Source organism: Mauremys reevesii, linkage group 8, assembly GCF_016161935.1.
Source record: "Mauremys reevesii isolate NIE-2019 linkage group 8, ASM1616193v1, whole genome shotgun sequence".
Lineage (NCBI taxonomy): Eukaryota > Metazoa > Chordata > Testudines > Geoemydidae > Mauremys > Mauremys reevesii.
In genome coordinates, this window is record NC_052630.1 from 84,741,967 (window position 1) to 84,761,380 (window position 19,414).

The following is a 19,414-nucleotide window of genomic DNA, read 5'->3' on the forward strand; positions in this document are numbered from 1 at the left end:
AGTGGCTGCCACGGACCTAGCTGCTGAAACCTCAGCCTCCAGGTCCAGAGGAGGTCCTGATAGAGGACTGGCAGCTCAGAGAGGTCTCGCAGAAGACTTCTTGGATAGAGAAAAAAAAAAAAAGCTGCCGGTCATATTGGAGGCCTTGCAGGCGGAGGAGGAAGGCACGAGCCAATATGCTCCATGCCGAGCCGCCTGCACTATAAAAGAGTCTCTGCAGGGCATGGAGGCGGAAGACATGGACCTGCTTGCGCATGCACGTCAGACCCTGTCCTCCCTTCTTCATGGGAAGATGGAGAACCCCTGCAGAGACCCAGTGCAGTTCTAGCCAAAAAAAACCTCCAGAACCAACATCTGGAGATTGGCCAGGAACCTCAGGGTCGGGCACAGGGTGTTGAGTCGGTGCCAGAGCATGGACAGGACCAGTTGGTTAATCACCAGCAATCCTGTTCAGCCCTGCAATCGCCCAGTCACCCTGCCCTCTAAACCTTGCCAGTTCTCCAGCAGAGACAGATGTGCGGTAGAAAGGTAAATGCCAAGATAGAGCAGCGGACCCATGCTCCACCTGATGGCCTGAAGCGTGGGTGGGAGGGAACTTGCCTGCCACCCGGCCCCGACCACCAGACCAGAGCTCTTGACCCAGCTGACCTGGGCAGAGGAGGCTGCTGAATAAACAGCTTGGCAAGCCTCTACCCGCACCAGGTCGTCCGGGTCCTGGACCATGAGAAGCACGTCATCGGAATACGCTGCCAGGAACAGCTGCACCTCCGGCTCATGCAGCACCAACCCCATCAACCTCTTATGAAAGAGATGGAGGAAGGGCTCAATAGCCAGAGTATACAGCTGACCTAACAGTGGACAGCCTTGCCACACTCCTTGCACAAAGCTGACAGGTGCGGTCAAGGCCCAGTTGACCCTGACCAAACACTCTGCGAAAGCGTACAGCACCTGGAGAAACCCCATAAACTGGGGCCTGAAGCCGAATGCCCGCAGAGTGCCCAGGAGATACCTGTGGTCTGTACGGTCGAATGCCTTTTCCTGATCCAACGACAGGAGGGTGAACAACAGATCATCCCTACACCCAAGCTCTAAGAGATCCCAGACCAGGTAAAGATTATCAAAGATGGTACGGCCCGGGATGGTGTAGGTCTGGTCAGGATGGACCACAGCGAGATGGCCTTTGCTATGACCTTGAAGAGGACCTAGGGGTTACAGTGGATGAGAAGTTGGATATGAGTCAACAGTGTACCCTTGTTGCCAAGAAGGCTAACAGCATTTTGGGCTGTATAAGTAGGGGCATTGCCAGCAGATCGAGGGATGTGATCCTTCCTCTCGATTCAACATTGGTGAGGCCTCATCTGGAGTATTGTGTCCAGTTTTGGGCCCCACGCTACAAGAAAGATGTGAAAAAATTGGAAAGAGTCTGGCGGAGGGCTACAAAAATGATTAGGGGGCTGGAGCACATGACTTATGAGGAGAGGCTGAGGGATTGTTTAGTCTGCAGAAGAGAAGAATGAGGGGGGATTTGATAGCTGCGTTCAACTACCTGAAAAGAGGTTCCAAAGAGGATGGATCTAGTCTGTTCTCAGTGGTACCAGATGACAGAACAAGTAGTAATGGTCTCAAGTTGCAGTGGGGGAGGTCTAGGTTGGATATTAGGAAAAACTTTTTCACTAGGAGGGTGGTGAAGCACTGGAATGGGTTACTTAGGGAGGTGGTGGAATCACCTTCCTCAGAGGTTTTTAAGGTCAGGCTTGACAAAGGCCTGGCTGGGATGATTTAGTTGGGGATTGGTCCTGCTTTGAGCAGGGGGTTGGACTAGATGACCTCCTGAGGTCCCTTCCAACCCTGATATTCTATGATTCTAGCAGCTCGTGCTTAGGAGCGAGATGGGACGCCAGTTCCGGAGATCGCAGAGGTCCCCCTTCTTTGGCAGCAAGGCGAGCACTGCTTACCTGCATGACAGGGGGAGGACCCTGCTCTCCAATGATTCGGACCAGATGGTGGCAAGGTCCAGGTCGAGGATGTCCCAGAACATGCAGCAGAAATTCCATGGTCCATGCCCAGGGATTTATTAGTGGGCATGAGACGGAGAGCTTCCGAGAACTCGGCCAGAGTGAGAGGCAGCTCCAGCTGTTCCCGGTCACCCCTGCTGACTGTCATGAGTTCATCCCAAAGCACTCTGCAGGCATCAGTGTTGGTCGGATCTGGAAAGAAAAGGCCAGCACAGAAGGCCCAGGCCCTCTTGCATATCTCCACCAGATCCGTGAGGGGGGGTGGGGGGTAGCATCAGCCACCAAAAGGCAGATGACATGCTTAACCTCCCATCTTCTACTGCAGGGCACAGAAGCAGCAGGAGCCACGATCCATCTCCCTCAGGAGCTGAAGCTTGTTAGGAAGATGCTAGAATCAACAGAGCAAATCATCCTGAAAAATGAATATCCTAAAAAGGAATCGAAAGTAGTACTGACTGAATGAGAGCAGTGAAGTGCCAGGGCAAGGGGCACACAGAATTTAGTGGTGGTACATCTTAAAAAGCCAGGTTGCATTTAGCTGAAAAGAGAAGCCACACTAGAGAAAGAGTCACAAACCCCAGAAGAGGAACTTAGGCTTTCGTTCCCTCCCACCCCCCTGGCTGGCATGCCAAGCGGAGAAGTCTCGGATCCCGAGCCGGTCAGAACAGCTCTGCATATCACCATGCAGCAGCTAACAACAACAAACGCGGCTGTTTCCTGAGGCACTGCCAGTTTCCCCAGCCCGCGCTGCGGCGCGGCACCGCAGACCTCTCGCCCCATCCATCCTCCCGTCGCAATAAAGCGCTAGTTCTACGTAGCCTGATCGCGTTACACGGGGGGGGGGGGATATTGTCTCGTGACCACGCTGCACAACAACGCCGGTTTACAAGCCGCGGCAGCCGCCACCCCCCGCGGCACTGCAAGCCCCAAGCCCAGCGGGCTGACCGGCTTCGCCGCATCAGCTTTGGGCGGCAGTCACCTGGCAGGCGATGCTTCTCCTCCCCAGTGGCACCACCCCAGCACGCCCCGGGGGGCCGCCCCAGAGCCGTGCTGGGCCAGGAGCTCTGCGCCCCCGGATTTCACCCCCGGGGTGGGACTGTGCCCTGGAGGCAACGAGCTCCCTCAGCACGGGGCCAGCGCCCAAGCGGGGGGGAGGGGAGGGGTGCTCAGACCCCAGCGAATGGCAGTAACCGCTCGCCCCGCGCGGAGCTTCTCTCTCCCTCCCTGACTCACTCAAAGCCGCAGAAGTCTCGGTCAGCGTTAGCAGGTCGCGAGCCAACCGAGCTCCCAGCAGCCACCGCGCTCCAGCGGAGGCTGTAGCTCCACGCGCTGAAAATTAACCTTCAAAGGTCGCGAGATCCACCTGTTTCCCTTCCGCGATCTCCCAACTCCCGAACCGATAAAAGTCATCGCGTGATATCCAGCCCCCCTTTCCCCGTACACGATGGAGCCTCTGAAATCCCGTTCCAGAAAGGAACTATCGCGAGCTTTATCTCCCCGCCTCTGAGGATTTCCTCTTCCGTGCCCCCTGAAGGACATCTCCGGAGATATAACCTCGACCCCACACATATACCGGCTTTCAGAGTGAAGTCTCACGAGATTTCCTCTTCTTCCACGTGAACCTCCACGAAATCCCATCCCTCCCTTCCAGAGGTCTCGCGAGGTTTCCTCTCCTTCCCTGCCCCCCTCCCCCGAGCACGATGCCGCGCAGGAATGTGAAAGGCTCCCGCCCGCCGCCATTTTCTTTCTTTCTTGGCAGGCAGCGAGTAGGGCAGGAAGCGCCGGCGGAGCGGCTATGGCGGATTATTCCACGGTGCCCCCTCCTGCTTCGGGCGCGCCCGGAGGAGGAGGAGGCGGAGGTGGGGGAGTCAACGATGCCTTTAAAGACGCACTGCAGCGGGCTAGGCAGGTGTGTAATGTGGGCACCAGCCCATCGGTAGCTCCGACCCTCAGGCTCGGGGGCCTGGAAGCGGCTCCCGATAGGGCATCCTCTGATCCTCAGCACCGGAATCTCCCCTCTACCTATTCTGGGACAAATAGGGTGGGTCCTACGCAAATCCTTTGAAGCGTATCGGGCGGCTTCAGGGGTTTGTTCTGGGGCGGGGGCTGGAGTAAGGCTGGGTCCGCTTCCCTTTCAGGGGCCTCGTTTTCTGCGCACGTTGGGGTGACGGCGGTGCTATTTGTGTCTTCCCCATTCCCCGCCCTGTGTACGCAGTGAGGAGGGATTCCTGTGCCTCCCCAGCACACACAACGGTGGGGGGGGGCCTCCCGCAGCGCCCTTGCCCCTTCAACACACAATGGGATGGGGGGGGAGGGTCCCCACCTCTGCTCGATCCCCGGTAACCTCCCCCTGTACCCACAAGCTCCGTGAAGGGAGAGGTTAGGGAGGCGACTTTTCCCGGGCCTTCCCGCTGAGCCGTTTGGGGGGGAAGCAAAGAGCGAAATCACAGCTAGTTACTACAAACGCCTTATCCCAGGCAGCGCAGGGTCACCGCCCTGCGCTGGCTGGGGAGGCGAAGGAGAAGGAACTGCTTGTGGCAGGTTTTCGACGAGGATCCCACCTCGGGTTCTAAAAGGCTCGGGTTCGGTTCCATTTATTATGTTACCTGAGGCGGTCTTGTATCCTGGTAACCTGCTCAAACTAGTTTGAAAGTGTTGGGTTCGTTGGTCCTGAGCTAAAACTACAAATTTCCGTTGAGTACTCTCGCTCCTTTAGTTTTACTTTTAATTTGATTTGCACATTCGTCGTTTTTCAGTTGGCTGCACATAAGACTTCATTTGGTAACAAGCAAGATGTAACTTTATACAATATTTATAAAGGGAAAGTCAGTGCAGTTTTGAGATTTAAGGTGATCTTGCTAGGAGTTGGGTTCTCTGTGAGAGAACTCATTGTGTTTTAATGAGATGTAATATCTCAAAGATCTTGTGGCAAAATACATGGTGCTGCCATTTCTAAATGCAGCAGTCTCTTCTACTTCCTCCATGGGTGAAACCTCAAGAGTTCAACAACCTCCTTTTTGTAAAGAGAAATCTGTAACAATGCAAAATGCTCTTTAAATGCCCTTCTTAAAGCAAAATGATAATTTGATCAAGTATGCTCCAAGATGATATGCAAAGAGGGACTTTTTTCATCATTGAGATGTATATTGTTTTTAATATGTATTTTTTTTAAACCTCCAGTAAAACTAGGGCAAATCAGGACTGATCTGCAAGGTAAAAAGTATCTCATATTTGTTTTAATTATTTTTACTTTTATCTAGATTGCAGCAAAAATTGGAGGTGATGGAGGGACATCAATGAATTCAAATGATTACGGTTATGGAGGACAAAAAAGACCTCTTGAGGATGGAGGTATGCTGTCAAATATATGTATACTACCATAATTCATTTTGTTCATGGCAGCGGTGTCAAAAAGGTCCTAAATTTTCCACAGAAACAATAGTATAGATCCATATTGTACCGGCATGTGCTCCCTTTAAAGAACACCACACACTTTCCCAATTTGGTTTTAATGGGGATTTTTGTTTAGAAATCAGTGGCGCTATTTAGGTCTTAAATCTAAAGTCTGTGTAAATCAATTCTTAGACCATTGCCTGACCTCTTGTACTGACACAATGCAGTAAATTTTAAGAGGAAAACCCATGGGTAAGGTAGGTGAAACATAAATAATTTAGAAGATACCTTTACGCAGATATGTTGTTGAAATCTTTTATTCCCTATTAAGGTTGAAGGTGGTCACCTTTCAAACCTATGCTGGTTTGACCTCTGATTTATTATTGAAGGTACCGCATCTGGTAAACTATTTTTAATGCATTTCATTGTAAAGGCATAGGACTTTAAAAAAAAAAAAAAAAAAAAAAAAGTCAGGGAAAATAAAAATTCTACTTGGCTAAATCTTTTACTAACTTCAGCATACAGCACGCATGAACCCTGATAAGATCATGCTGTAAATATTTCCTCTACTTTTGTTGCAGTTTCCACTTTTTGACTTACTTTACGTTGCAGAAAAGTTTGCTACTGAATTGTGTGGCGTGTCTTCTGATTTTTACTATACTACTAGTGTGAACTTAACAGGGTTTGATATGTTTAATATACACACATAATCCTGACTAAATTATGGAGAGAAACTTCTGAATTTGGAGGTGTTGAAAATATTTTGTTAGGTCTATATGAGCTGTGACTTTTTTTTTCCTTTAAGAGGATTGTGACTCAGTTTACAGAATGTAATTAAGGCTTCAGACCAGGAGTTCTTGTATTCTTAATAAAAGTGTTTTTCTATTAATAGTGAGGTTTTTAATATACAAAAATGAGCTAATGATGCTTCAGATGATGTATGTAATGTATTCTTTTTATTTTATGTGTAGATGGCTCTTGGACAAGTCCGAGCAGTACAACACACTGGGAGGGAATGCCCTCTCCTTTTAAAGGCAGGAATTTTTATTTATTACCTGTGTTTAGTATGTAAACGTGAAATAAACTAGTGGATCTTTTGAAATGGATGACACAAATATTTCTTGGATTATGTGTCTGACTTTTTGCTACACATAAATTATGATGGTTCATCACAACTTTGAATTTGGGGTGGGGAAGGAAACATCTGAAGTAGTCTTTTCAGATATAGGTTGTCAGTGCCTTTCATTTTGCTTATTTGTACAAAGAGGATTTTTTATGTTAGTGATAGAGTTGCTTTGAATCTACTTTTTTGTTTCTTTTTTTTTTTTTTTTTGAAGTTTTATGCTGTGAAATGCTTGATATTTGGATAGGAATTTCATACCACAGTTCAGACTCAGATTGCATTGCAGGGGATTATTGTTGCTTCTTAAATTATTCTATGTAGATTTGTGGTCACTTGTCAGAAATTTTTTTAAGCCATTGTTTATTTTCATACTGATTTTTGGTGGACTTTTATCTTCAGTTCTTACTGTAGAAGCATCATTAGCTTGAGAAGCGAGTTATTAGGAGCAGAGTTAAATGTTGTTGCTTATCTTAGCTAAGTTTCATTGACTGTTTATGGATATCCAATCTACAGTATGTTTCTAAAACTATGCTTTTCTTAAACCACTGGATAGACAAATGGAAATACTTAACTTCTTTTCAAGTATACTAACCGAGTACCGTACTTATAATATTTCTTTTTTATTCAGATCTATTCCCTGAAATTACCAAAACAAATTCTTTGACTAAAAATACACTGGAAAAGTTACGATTCACACTCATGGGACAGCCATTAGTTTAAAAGATTCTTGTTTCTTGGCAAAAAATAAAAAAAATCTTAATTTTGCAGATCAACCAGATGCTAAGAAAGTTGCTCCTCAGAATGACTGTAAGTATTTTTTATTTCATTGCAAATAAAACCTAAACAAGTGTACATTTTCAGAGCAAGAGTATGATGCAGTATTCTGGTAGGTAATGTTGAACCAGTGAGATCACAGTGACTTGACCCGTATATCTCAAGTTTCTTTAAGTAAAATAGGCTTGTTCTTGAACAGTTTGATAGTTGTGGAATATTATATACTAGCAACAGAACTGAGAATCAGTTTGTCTTTTTCAGCTATACTTTTATACCTCTTCTTGGCAACTTTTTTTAAAACCCAGCTTTGTCAGAAGTAGCTAGTGGGAAATTTCTGGCTTAATTGTGAGAGAATTTTGCCTTTATTTGTGAATTTAACTTTAAAAATATTTTTTATTTGTAGCTTTTGGAACCCAGCTACCCCCGATGCATCAGCAACAAAGGTAGGAGCCATAATTAACATTTTGTTTACACTTACTTTTTAGAATTGGTGCATTTCCAGGAAACAACTTCAAAACATTTCTCCTAAAAAGACAATGTTTGAACATAATAATGAAACACAATTGTGAAGTGATGCTTGTTACAATTTAGTCACAATAGGCATAAGCTAAATATTTGAAATGTATGTAATAGAATTAGTGTCCGATCCCACATCTAGAACTGCATGGGGACTTGATATCATGTCATATGTGGGATGTGTGATCCATAGGGTCGAGCATCTGGTCTTAAGGAAAAGGTTATTTTAAAAGCAAGAGGGAAAGATTTCTTAAGGGGAAAAATATTGGAGTTAACAAAATTTATGCCATAACTTATTTATGCAATAACTTATGCTGCATTCTTCTCATCTTGCTTCTTCCCTCTGCTGCCTCAAAAACACAAAACTAACCAACCTGCCAACATGCCCTTTTAATTCTTGATGTGCATTTTTTTGTTCTGGAAATGGCCTATATTTTTATACATCTGTAACATACTTCTAATGCTACATAACTAGCAACATTTTAATAATCATGGAATATACTGGTCTTTTTCATACCAAACAGATTTTTAGCAGAAATAATTGATCTATTATGAAGTACATAAATCTAGTATCTAAATTTTATATGTTAATTAGGCATGTCATTTTTGCCTTCTAATATTACTGTTTGGTATTCTGTGTTTACAGATTGTCATTTTGGCTTTTAATCTCTATTTAACCTGAAGAATTTCAGGTTGAAATGGGCAAAACTTCTGAAGTAAAATTGCATAAACTTGGCTCCCGTTCAAGTCACTAGATGCAGTAGATGCACCCACAGAAAGGCATTTCCCCAAAATGTTACAGTATGTTTCTCCTTGGTGTGATTGCGGGGAAGGCAGCCAGTCTTTCTGTACAGATGAAAAATATTCTCTAAATTCTAAGCCAATGTGGTCTCCTAAACATATGTTATCTTTTGTTATATTTTGTCTTTTTTTAGGTCTGTAATGACAGAGGAGTACAAAGTTCCAGATGGAATGGTTGGATTCAGTAAGTAATATAAATACAATATACAATATAAGGGAGTTCTTAACAAATGTTGTTGTTGCTAGTAACATCCTTTGTTTTTATCCCTCAAGTAATTGGCAGAGGAGGAGAACAGATTTCACGCATACAGCAAGAATCTGGATGCAAAATACAAATTGCTCCTGGTAATTATTTCCTTTTGAGGTTATATACATTTAGTGGTAACAAGTTTGGAACACTGATCATTGGTTTTTCAACTAAATTTATTCTCACCTTTAACAACTGGGAACAGATGCAAGTAATTTAAGTGCAAAAAAATCTTAAATCTTGAGACTGTCATTTTATTAGTTTGGTGAAGTGTTAAAACTTCCCACAACACACTTTTTTCTAGTTACTTAGCCACTGATTCCTTGCGAGTTAAACAGAATTGTTAAATCTGTTTCATTTTACAAACTTTATAGATAGCGGTGGCCTGCCTGATAGATCTTGCATGTTAACTGGAACACCCGAATCTGTTCAGTAAGTATATTGTCTAATACTTTAAAATATTTTTAGATCTAAAAATGTCATGACTCCTGTACAGTGAGGTGACAATAACTAGGCTTGAAAAGATTCAGTTTTTATTGGTAAACATTGATTGTAATGCACACAGAAATTGACAAAAATGTGTTTTCACTGATGATCAAAATTTACAGATAGGCAAAATAAGAAAAATGCTGTTTGAGTGAATTTGATTTAAGGATATTTCCTTCGCATACTCTTGTCATGTGCTATTGACAGTTTGTGTTTTAACAGTTATAAAGCTTCAGTTCTTTGAATCTGAGCGTTTACGGTCATTAAGTAATTATTCTGACCCCATGTTGTCTTGGGGGGAGAGAGGAGCATAATTTCCCACAACTCTGAACATTTAAATAGATAATGTAGAGAAATGCTTAAGAGTAAGAATTGGATTGTACTGAGCCTGAATATAACCATTCAACTGTTAAAATGAAGTAGCCCCTTTTCTTGCAGTCAGGTCTGTGCTGATGGATCAGACCCTAAGGATATTATTAAATCAAGGATGAAACATTTGATCTGACTGAACAATGCAGCTGGCCCAATTTTGGCTAGTAATTACCAATCTGTACACTAGTTTCAGCATGGGTATAAAGTGGGTCAGAGTGGTGGTGTGACCATGCCATTTGATTTTATGTTGATATGTAATTTTCTGGATAAAGTTAATATTGAAATGTGGTGTTTCTGATGATTAGTAGGGCTTGGGAGACATTTGTAAATTTGAGTTCCCTTACTATTTTTCTTACTGCCATAATGTTAATAGTAATTTGAATTTGATCTGTTGCCAAGTAATTTAGTTTACAATATGTCAGTAAGCGAAAAGACATTAACGTTTATTAAACATAGATTAAAAAAAATAAAGGGGGGGGCCTAGAACATCTACTTTTTTTAATTTTGAAAGGGTCTTATGCCTTTCACTCAAATTAGCCTGCTTAGGAATAGCTTTTTAGCAGACCAGTTGATCACAACAAAATGTTACAAGATTAGATTCATTCTGGCTCGATAGGATAAGCACTTATTAGCCAGAAGACAAATTGATAAAGAAGCAACTGGAATCAGGTGGCTGTGGAAATTCCTCCATTGAGGAGTAATAGTAGAAACCCTAGTTTCTTTTCTTTGAAGTTACTCACGGCACAGTCATGGATATGTTGGTGTTCAGTCAGAACATTTAGGATTTTAAAAGCAGGCCCAATGGTGTGAAGATAAATGTGTTCCTATTATATAGTAGTGGTGGGAGTAATCATGGTGGTACTTGGTAAATCAAGGCTTTCCAGTACACAAGACTTAGGCTTTTAGCTGAGACAGAAATGTTTAGATGCCTCCTAGTCTGAATCCTTACTGTCTTTATGGTTTAGATGACCTGTTTCTAAAGCAACATAGTGCCCATTGATAGAAGACTTGCATCAGCAGAGAGAATTTTCACCATCCTGTGCAGTGGTGGGTTGGTCTGTGAAATTACACAGCAGAGTATATTCTAGTTGAATGCTGGAAAGTCTAGTGCAGAGGTTCTCAAATTGTGGTCCACAGACTGTCAGTGATCTGCAAGCTCCATTCAGGTGGTCCGTGGATAGTTCCCTCTAAGGGTAGGTCCATACTTACCGCGCGGGTCGACGCGGTGAGTTCGACTTCTCGGAGTTCGAACTATCGCGTCTAATCAAGACGCGATAGTTCGAACTCCCCACGCGCTCCGGTTGACTCCGGAACTCCACCACCGCGAATGGCGGTGGCGGAGTCGACCTTGGAGCCGCGGAGTTCGACCCCGCCGCGTCTGGACGGGTAAGGTACTACCTTATTTCGACCCCCCCCCCCCCCCAGTAGTGTAGACCAGACCTAAGGTGCGTGCCTGGGCAGCCGCACACAACAGAATGAAGGGTGACCCGCCTAATTAGTGGAGCAGTGCAGACTTGGCTTCACTAATTAGGTGCCTGGACCTTGGAAAAGATGCCATAGGTTGCCTACCCCTGGGTTAGGCCTTTGACTCTTGCCTGTATGTTATCTTAATAGCTAGGAGTTGAGGATTTTTTTCAAAGACTTCTGTTGTGAAATTTTGTTTTAGTGACTGTTTTTGGTGATAGTAAGATGGTGAGGCAATAATTATCCTCAGTTTCTAAATAAACTGATTCCCAAATGCCTTCAAAAGGGAAAAGTAGAAATTTTCAATTTATTTTTATGTTTGATTGTTACATTGTCTGTTTCCTGTTTAGATAGTTCATGGCATACAGTAGAACCTTGGAGTTATGAACACCTCGTGAATGGAGATTGTTCGTAACTTTGAAATGTTTGAAACTCTGAACAAAATGTTATGGTGGTTCTTTCAAAAGTTTCCAACTGAACAATGACTTAATATAGCTTGGAAATTTTACTATGCAGAAGAAAAATGCTGCTTTCCCTTTATTTTTGTTTTAGTAGTTGACGTTTTAACACAGTACTGTACTGTATTTGTTTTTTTGTTGTTGTGGGGGTTTTTTTTGTTTTTGTTTTTTGTTTGTTTTTTTGCCTGATCATAGAATAGAATATCAGGGTTGAGAGGGACCTCAGGAGGTCATCTAGTCCAACTCCCCTGCTCAAAGCAGGACCAATCCCCAGATGGTCCCCTCAAGGATTGAACTCACAGCCCTGGGTTTAGCAGGCCAATGCTCAAACCACTGGGCTATTCCTCCCCTGTAATTTATGTACTTCTGGTTCAAAATGAGATGTGTGGTTGACTGGTTAGTTTGTAACATGTTCATAACTGCAGGTCTACTGTATATATTTCAGGCAGTTTTTAAAGTAATGTTTCTTTGTAATTTGTTGGTATTGATGGAATGTGTCTTAGGCCTGGTCTACACTGGGGGGGGGGGGGTCGAACTAGGGTACGCAAGTTCAGCTACGCGAATAGCATAGTTGAACTCAAAGTACCCTAGTTCGACTGACTTACCCGTCCAGACGCGGCGGGGTCGAACTCCGCGGCTCCAAGGTCGACTCTGCCACCGCCGTTCGCGGTGGTGGAGTTCCGGAGTGCGCGGGGAGTTCGAACTATCGCGTCTTGATTAGACGCAATAGTTCGAACTCCAAGAAGTCGAACTCACCACGTCGACCCGGACGGTGAGTATAGACCTACCCTTATTGTACTAGAAAAATGGAAGTGACTATTGATAAACATTGAAAACTTTAAATTGCAAACACATATTAATGGAACAGGGACAGGCAAATGAGAACGTAATGAAAATAGGAGAATTTCTCCTTGTATGGTGAATGTGCCCAAAAAATTTGACATTTTGGAAAGCTGTTGGAGATTTCAGAAGGAAGATGATAGGGTGTCTAATAACCCCTGTGTGCTTTTATTAAATTGTCCTGAAAACTCTGCATCTTATAAAAGCCATAAGGAACTAATAACTTATCCCCTAGTTGCAACTAGAATTACTGTAGCATGGTGGTAGAAGGCCCTATTGTCTGGTATTGAAAAGTGTGGAAAATTCTGGTGCTAGAAAAAGTAACTCAAGTCAGAGTTCTACAGGGGAGAAGGAAAAAAGGTAACTACCTAGAAGTCTGGTGGAACTTCTTGAAAATTCGCTGGAAGAAGGTTATCGGCCACCACCATATCGGATAGTTTGAGAACTTGTTTTAGTGCTGAAGAAGGAGGAAACACCTTCAGTATTAGTCAAAATTAAATTAAAATTGAGATATTAAAAGAAGGAAACAGGAGAAACTTAATATCATGTAGAGTTTTGCTACGACAACTAGTAAACAAGTAAGAAAAACAGGTGGACCTAAATGTGAGACTTTAACAGACAAGACAGAAGAAGAAAGTAGAAAAGCATCAGCCACAATACCTGCTCAATACCATGAAGCTGAAGAAAGTGACTGGAAACAGGTCTCATCAGTACAATTTCAGGGACTTGGATATGTGGCATTAAGTTCACTTTCTTATTTCACATTATATAATTGGGCATCTAAACCAGTACAGTTGTTTCACTCTTCTTAGAACTCTTAATAGGATGTGAATCTACCATATTCACATGTTCACACTGAGCTCATCTTCATGGAGTCTCACATAAAGATGTTAAGAGAAGCTAAACTGGGAAAGCATCCTGTAGAACTTGAGAAATACATCTTTTATAGATATCAAATTATACAAATGTCAGTTAAAATTGTAATGAAGAAACTTTTTGTCTGTGTGAAATGAATTTTTCCAACTGGAACAATGCGCAGTTTGTAATACATTTAGCAGTAACTGTCCTGTCTGTCTTCACAGGTCTGCAAAGAGACTGCTTGACCAGATAGTTGAAAAGGGAAGACCTACACCTGGCTTTCATCATGGTGATGGACCAGGAAATGCTGTCCAAGAAATTATGATTCCAGCTAGTAAGGCAGGATTGGTTATTGGAAAAGGTGGAGAGACCATTAAGCAACTTCAGGTAAGTTTTAAACATGGGTAGGGGTGGGGGTGCGTGTGTGTGTGTGTGTGAGAGAGAGAGGGGTCAGACTTTGGAATTGCATGGAAATTCAGTTTTATATTGTCAAATAGGAACGAGCAGGAGTCAAAATGGTCATGATTCAAGATGGGCCACAGAACACTGGTGCAGACAAACCTCTGAGGATTACAGGAGACCCGTACAAAGTTCAAGTAAGGAGTTTGTTTCCAGCTTTATCTTTTTTATGTATATCAAAACAATTTTAAAATTATAGACTCTAAAATACATTTTTTCTTCTTTAGCAAGCCAAGGAAATGGTGTTGGAGTTGATTCGTGATCAAAGTGGCTTTAGAGAGGCGCGCAATGAATATGGGTCAAGAATAGGAGGAAATGAAGGGATAGATGTACGTATGGTTGAAAATCTATTGTTCGCGGTGTACTTTGAGACTGTTTAATAATGTTAAAAGCTAGTTAATACCAATAATAGCTCTTTAACTGTATCCCAAAGTGGTTATGGCACGTAGGTATCACTTGCTCACCGCTGTACTACTACTACTACCTCTTTGTGGAATGCAGCAGCCATCTTGTGCCAGCAATAATGAACAGCAGATTCTGTTGCTTTGGAGGTGTTTTAATTCTTTTAAGAGGAAGTGAAGAAAAGTCTAGTTAAAACCATAGAGTGAAGAATGTAATTACACAAATTGGAATTTGGGCAGCACACAGGTGTTTAATCCTAGCTGTTGTAAAAGTCATGGAATTGTAAATGATCGTGAGTGGTGAGGGTTCCTGTTGGAGTTATTGTTTGATGACACGGGTATCCTAGGCCCCCTAACACCTTCTTCAGGCATTGGCTGGGGGAAAACCGCCATCTGCTGAAGTGATGCCTCTATCACAATCTGTGGTATCTGGAATTTATTTCCCCTTTTTTGGCCATTCCATCCATTTACTGGCTGGGATCATGAGTCCATGGTTGCTTAGATTTGACAAGATTGCAGGCTGAGGTGGTATGGTTGGTGACCAGTTCAATTTTCCAGTATTCCTTTTTATTGTGGTCTTTGGTAGGAATATTTGTTGTTTCAAGATATTTATTGATGATGTATTCTCTTAAGGTCCCAATACCACGATTTGCTGTTGGTATTGTAATTGGAAGAAATGGAGAGATGATAAAAAAGATACAGAATGATGCTGGTGTTAGAATCCAGTTTAAGCCAGGTGAGTGGAGGGGGTGTGTGTGTGTGTAAATGTTAATCAATTTAGCTTTATTTTTAAGTAAAACATGGCTTAATTTAAATATTACATTCTTATTCCAGATGATGGGACAACTCCAGATAGAATAGCCCAAATTACAGGACCTCCAGACAGATGTCAACATGCTGCAGAAATTATTACAGACCTCCTTCGAAGTGTCCAGGTTAGCTAATATTAATAATATTTTGTGCAAAAAATAAAATTTCAGCTGAGTTAGGAAAAATCCATGTGTTGGCTGTCTGTCCATTTTAATAACCTTACTTAATGGTAGTTTTTGGTTCTGTGTGGAAAACTGAGCATGGATTATAAAACATCCTTGTTTGCACTTCTTAAGTGTCAATGAGGTTACTTTCTCTTTTTTAAAAAAAAGTCAGTTTAAAGCCCATGGCAATGTCTTGTCCTGGCTATTCTAGAGCTACTTTTATTGAGTTGACAGTTGTCTGTTAGTGCACTACCTGCTTTTAATCAATCATAATCTTGTGGTGGTTACTAACCCTTTATCTAATCATTGGCTAACAGTCCCACCATTACTCTGAAATAGGCAGGCAATCATGTTTTGCTGTATTGTGAGGAACTCTCCTTTTCCCTGTGAAATCAATCTGGTTTTTGCCCTACCACACTATTTTTAAAGTTTTAATTTTTTTTAAAAATGTGGGTTGGGACAAAAGGAGTGATTTCAACATTTTTATATTCTCTGTCTGTGAATACCTCCCTCCCAGCTGCAGAAATTCAGGGTACTGTATGTGGTTGTCTTCTTTAAACACACAATTGCTGCTGTATTTTTTAACTGCATGCTTCAGTTGTGCATTACCTTCTGCTCAGCTCTTCAAGGGGAGCTATGTTTAGTGCATATGCTTGAGCTATGTGCTAAATCAGATGCAGGAGCATAAAAGCTTCCTATGCAGACTTTTCTGACCAGGGCACTGAAGGCCAGCACAGTTACCCCCTTATTTATGTGCATGTGTGCGCACACAAAACTGGAATGTGCTTTTTTCCGCATACCTTTCTGAACCCTGTCCCTTATATCCAGCCACTATTGCCTTCCCTCCCATCTCTTCACTTCCACCTACTGGATGTCATGTGGTCTTCCTTCCCTCCTTTTGCACCTTAGAGTGATTTTTGAGGAAGACCACTGGACTCCTGTGGTATGACAGAACTTGGGGTAATCTGGAAATGAAGCAGGAACATAAAATGAGTGAAAGCACTTCAGTGAAAAATCCTTACTCAACTAAATGTTAACTATATACGTTACTGGGGTGTGTGTGTGTGTGTGTATACAAATAATAAAGCCTCTTAAATGTTTTAATCTGACACTTGTTAGTTGGCAGTGGGCTTTGTTCTAGAGTCACCTGTTGTCACTAATGAATTAATTGTGGTAAATGAGGCAGTAAGTTTTAATAGTGTGTGCTAACTTGTAGCTTTTCCCCCATTAGGCTGGTAATCCTGGTGGTCCCGGACCTGGTGGTCGTGGAAGGGGCAGAGGCCAAGGCAACTGGAACATGGGGCCTCCTGGTGGATTACAGGAATTTAATTTTATTGTACCCACTGGAAAAACTGGATTAATCATTGGAAAAGGCAATATATTTTAAATTAAAATATATTCTAACTAGAAATCATAGTACTTAATATTTTTGTGTAATTAATTATGCCAGAAATCTTTGCAAAAGTGCATTGATTTTTTTTCAGTTTAGTTTAACAATGTAATCACATTGTATCCATGTTGATTAATGCAACACTAATTTCTTTTTTCTTTAGGAGAGAGTGGTTGTTTCTGGTAGCCAGAGTAATGTGCATCTTGCTAAGATTATTTAAATATAACAAGAAGTCTGAAGTTTTTAAAACTAAAGGCTGAAATGTTTATCTTTTACATTCTTCCAGTTGGTGCAAGTGCAAGTAACTCTTCTTCATCCAGTGTGATCTTAATTTAGACTTTCCTGATCTCACATACTGTAATTGTCACAAAAGAAATCTCTGCACTTTTCAGCAAACATCTACTAAAATTGTCTCATTACTAAGATTTTTTTACCTTTACAGAAATATCACAATTTATAGAAATATTATAATTAAAACTTAAGAGGCACTACACTGTCAAATGAGATATATACTCTTGATTGTTACCTATGTCTTTTTATTTACTCATTTGTAATGAGTCTTTCAGACACTACAAATTATTGATCTGTTGTAGTTCATCTTTTGACTTGGTATACTAGTGCATGGTTTAAATGGACACAAGCTTGCATCTCCCATCCGAAAACTGTGTAGCTATTAGTGTTAAGTAACATCTGAAATTAGTGCAAATGGAGGAGACTAGAGGGAAATGTTCTTTTCAGTTAGTTTACTTGTGCGCAGTTGGTAGCACATGTTCAACAATTAACTTCACTGTTTGGTCAGTTGCATTTTCTGTCATCCATACTAATATATGATGACACCATTCATGCACTGCTCTAGAGGAGCTCAGGTATGTGCTCTTCAACAGACTGGAAAAAATCTTGTGGGGGTTTTTTTTTTTTTTTTGGTCTGTCTGTTTTTTAAAGCACATTATTTGGAAGGTGGGTTTTTCATTAGTCAGTTAAAATTGTGTCCTTTTAAATTCAAGTTGAGGTTCTTTCTTTTTGTGCATTCTTTGTTTTTCCCTGTATTGTATCTTGTTCTTAGTATTACATAACTCGCAACTAAATCTTTTTTCTCCCTTCCTCTGGTATTTTTTTAATTAACAAAATCTGATTTCTATATGCATAATTTATCTTATTGAACACTTCTGTGAAGTGTGTATATCTGTATATAATTTTAGACATCTGTGGCTCTTGCTGTCGAATACTTTGTTACAGTTTAAATAAGTGACAGGTCTGCATATGCAAGAAAAGCACTATTCTGTGACTTCCTTACTGAGCTGGTTTTCAGATACTGATATTGTCTTGCAGTCTCTTCCCTTGGGGCTAGTGTTTTGTTTGCTTTTTGGTGTGTGTGCTGTTTTTCATTTTTTGGCTGGGTCCCTACTGTCAGACCCAAGGAAACAGTTTTTTTTTTTTTTTTTTTTGTGTATACCTTGTGTAACTGAAAAGAATAGATAGGTTATCAGCTCTGTAATTCAGTAGTTTTCTTACTTTTTTGTAAATGGCTTTTGCCTATATCTTATTTAGTATGTAAGTTGAATGTCTTGCCATCAAAGGTGGATGTTTTGATTACAGGTGGTGAAACTATCAAAAGCATAAGTCAGCAATCTGGGGCTAGAATAGAACTTCAGAGAAATCCTCCACCAAATGCAGATCCTAACATGAAGTTGTTTACCATCCGTGGGACACCACAGCAAATTGATTATGCTCGGCAACTTATAGAAGAAAAGATTGGAGTGAGTATTCGGGGAGGCATTTTTAATTGCTGTAAAGGCCCACTGGTACACTCATACCTTATTGCTTCAAGATGCAATTGAGAGAATATAGGAAGTTGAACGGAATGGCTGTAGCTGCTTTCTATTTCTTCCCTCTTCTAGGTTGCTTATTCAAATGCTATTCATTGGTTGGTAGTAACTAAAAGCCGTTGTTAATCAGCACCTGATTATGTTTACATGTCTCATTTTACAATCGCATACTAATTTGCACTTTTCATGGTAGTCTGAGAGGTGAAGGATTAAATGGGAAGACGATAGGATGACCGTTTTCCAGGTTGCAGTTTTTGCTGTTCTTGTGCAGTGGATAATGAAGAATTTGACAGCCTAGGAAACCAATTTGGGTCCACTAAACTATTAAGTTTAAAAAAAAAAAGAGCTACATTAAACACTTAACTTAAATCTTTACAAACTCCTCTTACTCTCTTCATGTAGATTTCTGTTTCAGTCATGGCTCATAATGTAGTCTTGCTGCTTTTTCTATTCATTTTTGTTTGCCTACACATAGTTATAATTTCTTATTGACTTATTTTATTTTCAGTTTTTGTGCATCTGAATTTGTAATTGAGTATCTAAGTATGCAAACAGTGAGCAATTGGACTAAAAAAACTGTATTGATTTTTATACAATGCTCAGAATAGCTCATGCGTAGTTGGTAATGTTCTTTTTTTTTGCAGAGAATTGAACTGAAATGCTATCCTTTGATTAAAAGTAAAACTTTTAATTTTTCTAAATGAATTCTCTGGTTGAAATGAAGAATGACTTGATTTATATCTTCATTCAGAACATTCATATTCTCTGACTTTTTTTTAATCCTATTAGTAAAGTTTAAGCCAGTGATTGTCTAATTACTGTCTCTAAATCATCAGTTGTACATGAACATAAAGACCTTTCTGGTGGTCAACATAATGAAGTATTTTTAGATTTTTTTGAATATCTTGATATTTTAAACCCACTGTTGTTGGTTATTAGGAGAGGTTGCCCATAAACAGTGTGGGTGTTGGTGGGTGTGGTCCTTGAGAACCAAATCAATGGGAGGAAGGCATTGGA

The 19,414-nt window shown here is 41.4% G+C and overlaps 2 protein-coding genes across 21 annotated transcripts in view; one reads left to right on the forward strand and one right to left on the reverse strand.

Annotated features, from left to right (window-relative positions):
• The window catches only part of DNAJB4 (DnaJ heat shock protein family (Hsp40) member B4), a 42,442-nt gene extending 38,891 nt beyond the window's left edge, over positions 1-3,551 (reverse strand). For 2 of the 5 annotated variants that reach the window (XM_039485955.1, XM_039485953.1), the window contains exon 1: positions 3,357-3,551. In XM_039485955.1, coding sequence (XP_039341889.1) covers positions 3,357-3,425 — 69 coding nt within the window. In that variant the 5' untranslated portion in view covers positions 3,426-3,551. Of the gene's footprint in view, positions 1-1,955; positions 2,338-3,248 lie in introns of those variants that run through there. The other 3 variants (XM_039485960.1, XM_039485958.1, XM_039485957.1) reach the window with 3 other exon arrangements.
• Positions 3,552-3,713: 162 nt separating this feature from the next.
• FUBP1 (far upstream element binding protein 1) overlaps positions 3,714-19,414 on the forward strand; it is a 58,544-nt gene continuing 42,843 nt past the window's right edge. For 5 of the 16 annotated variants that reach the window (XR_005583919.1, XR_005583918.1, XM_039485937.1 and 2 more), the window contains exons 1-15: positions 3,715-3,924; positions 5,276-5,366; positions 6,380-6,442; positions 7,300-7,338; positions 7,709-7,748; positions 8,757-8,806; positions 8,896-8,967; positions 9,244-9,301; positions 13,572-13,734; positions 13,845-13,943; positions 14,034-14,135; positions 14,841-14,943; positions 15,042-15,142; positions 16,413-16,554; positions 18,168-18,328. Coding sequence is in view for 12 of the 16 variants with exons in the window: in XM_039485937.1 (XP_039341871.1) it covers positions 3,811-3,924; positions 5,276-5,366; positions 6,380-6,442; positions 7,300-7,338; positions 7,709-7,748; positions 8,757-8,806; positions 8,896-8,967; positions 9,244-9,301; positions 13,572-13,734; positions 13,845-13,943; positions 14,034-14,135; positions 14,841-14,943; positions 15,042-15,142; positions 16,413-16,554; positions 18,168-18,328 (1,398 nt within the window). In the remaining 4 variants the exon portion in view is untranslated. The other 11 variants (XR_005583917.1, XM_039485936.1, XM_039485939.1 and 8 more) reach the window with 8 other exon arrangements.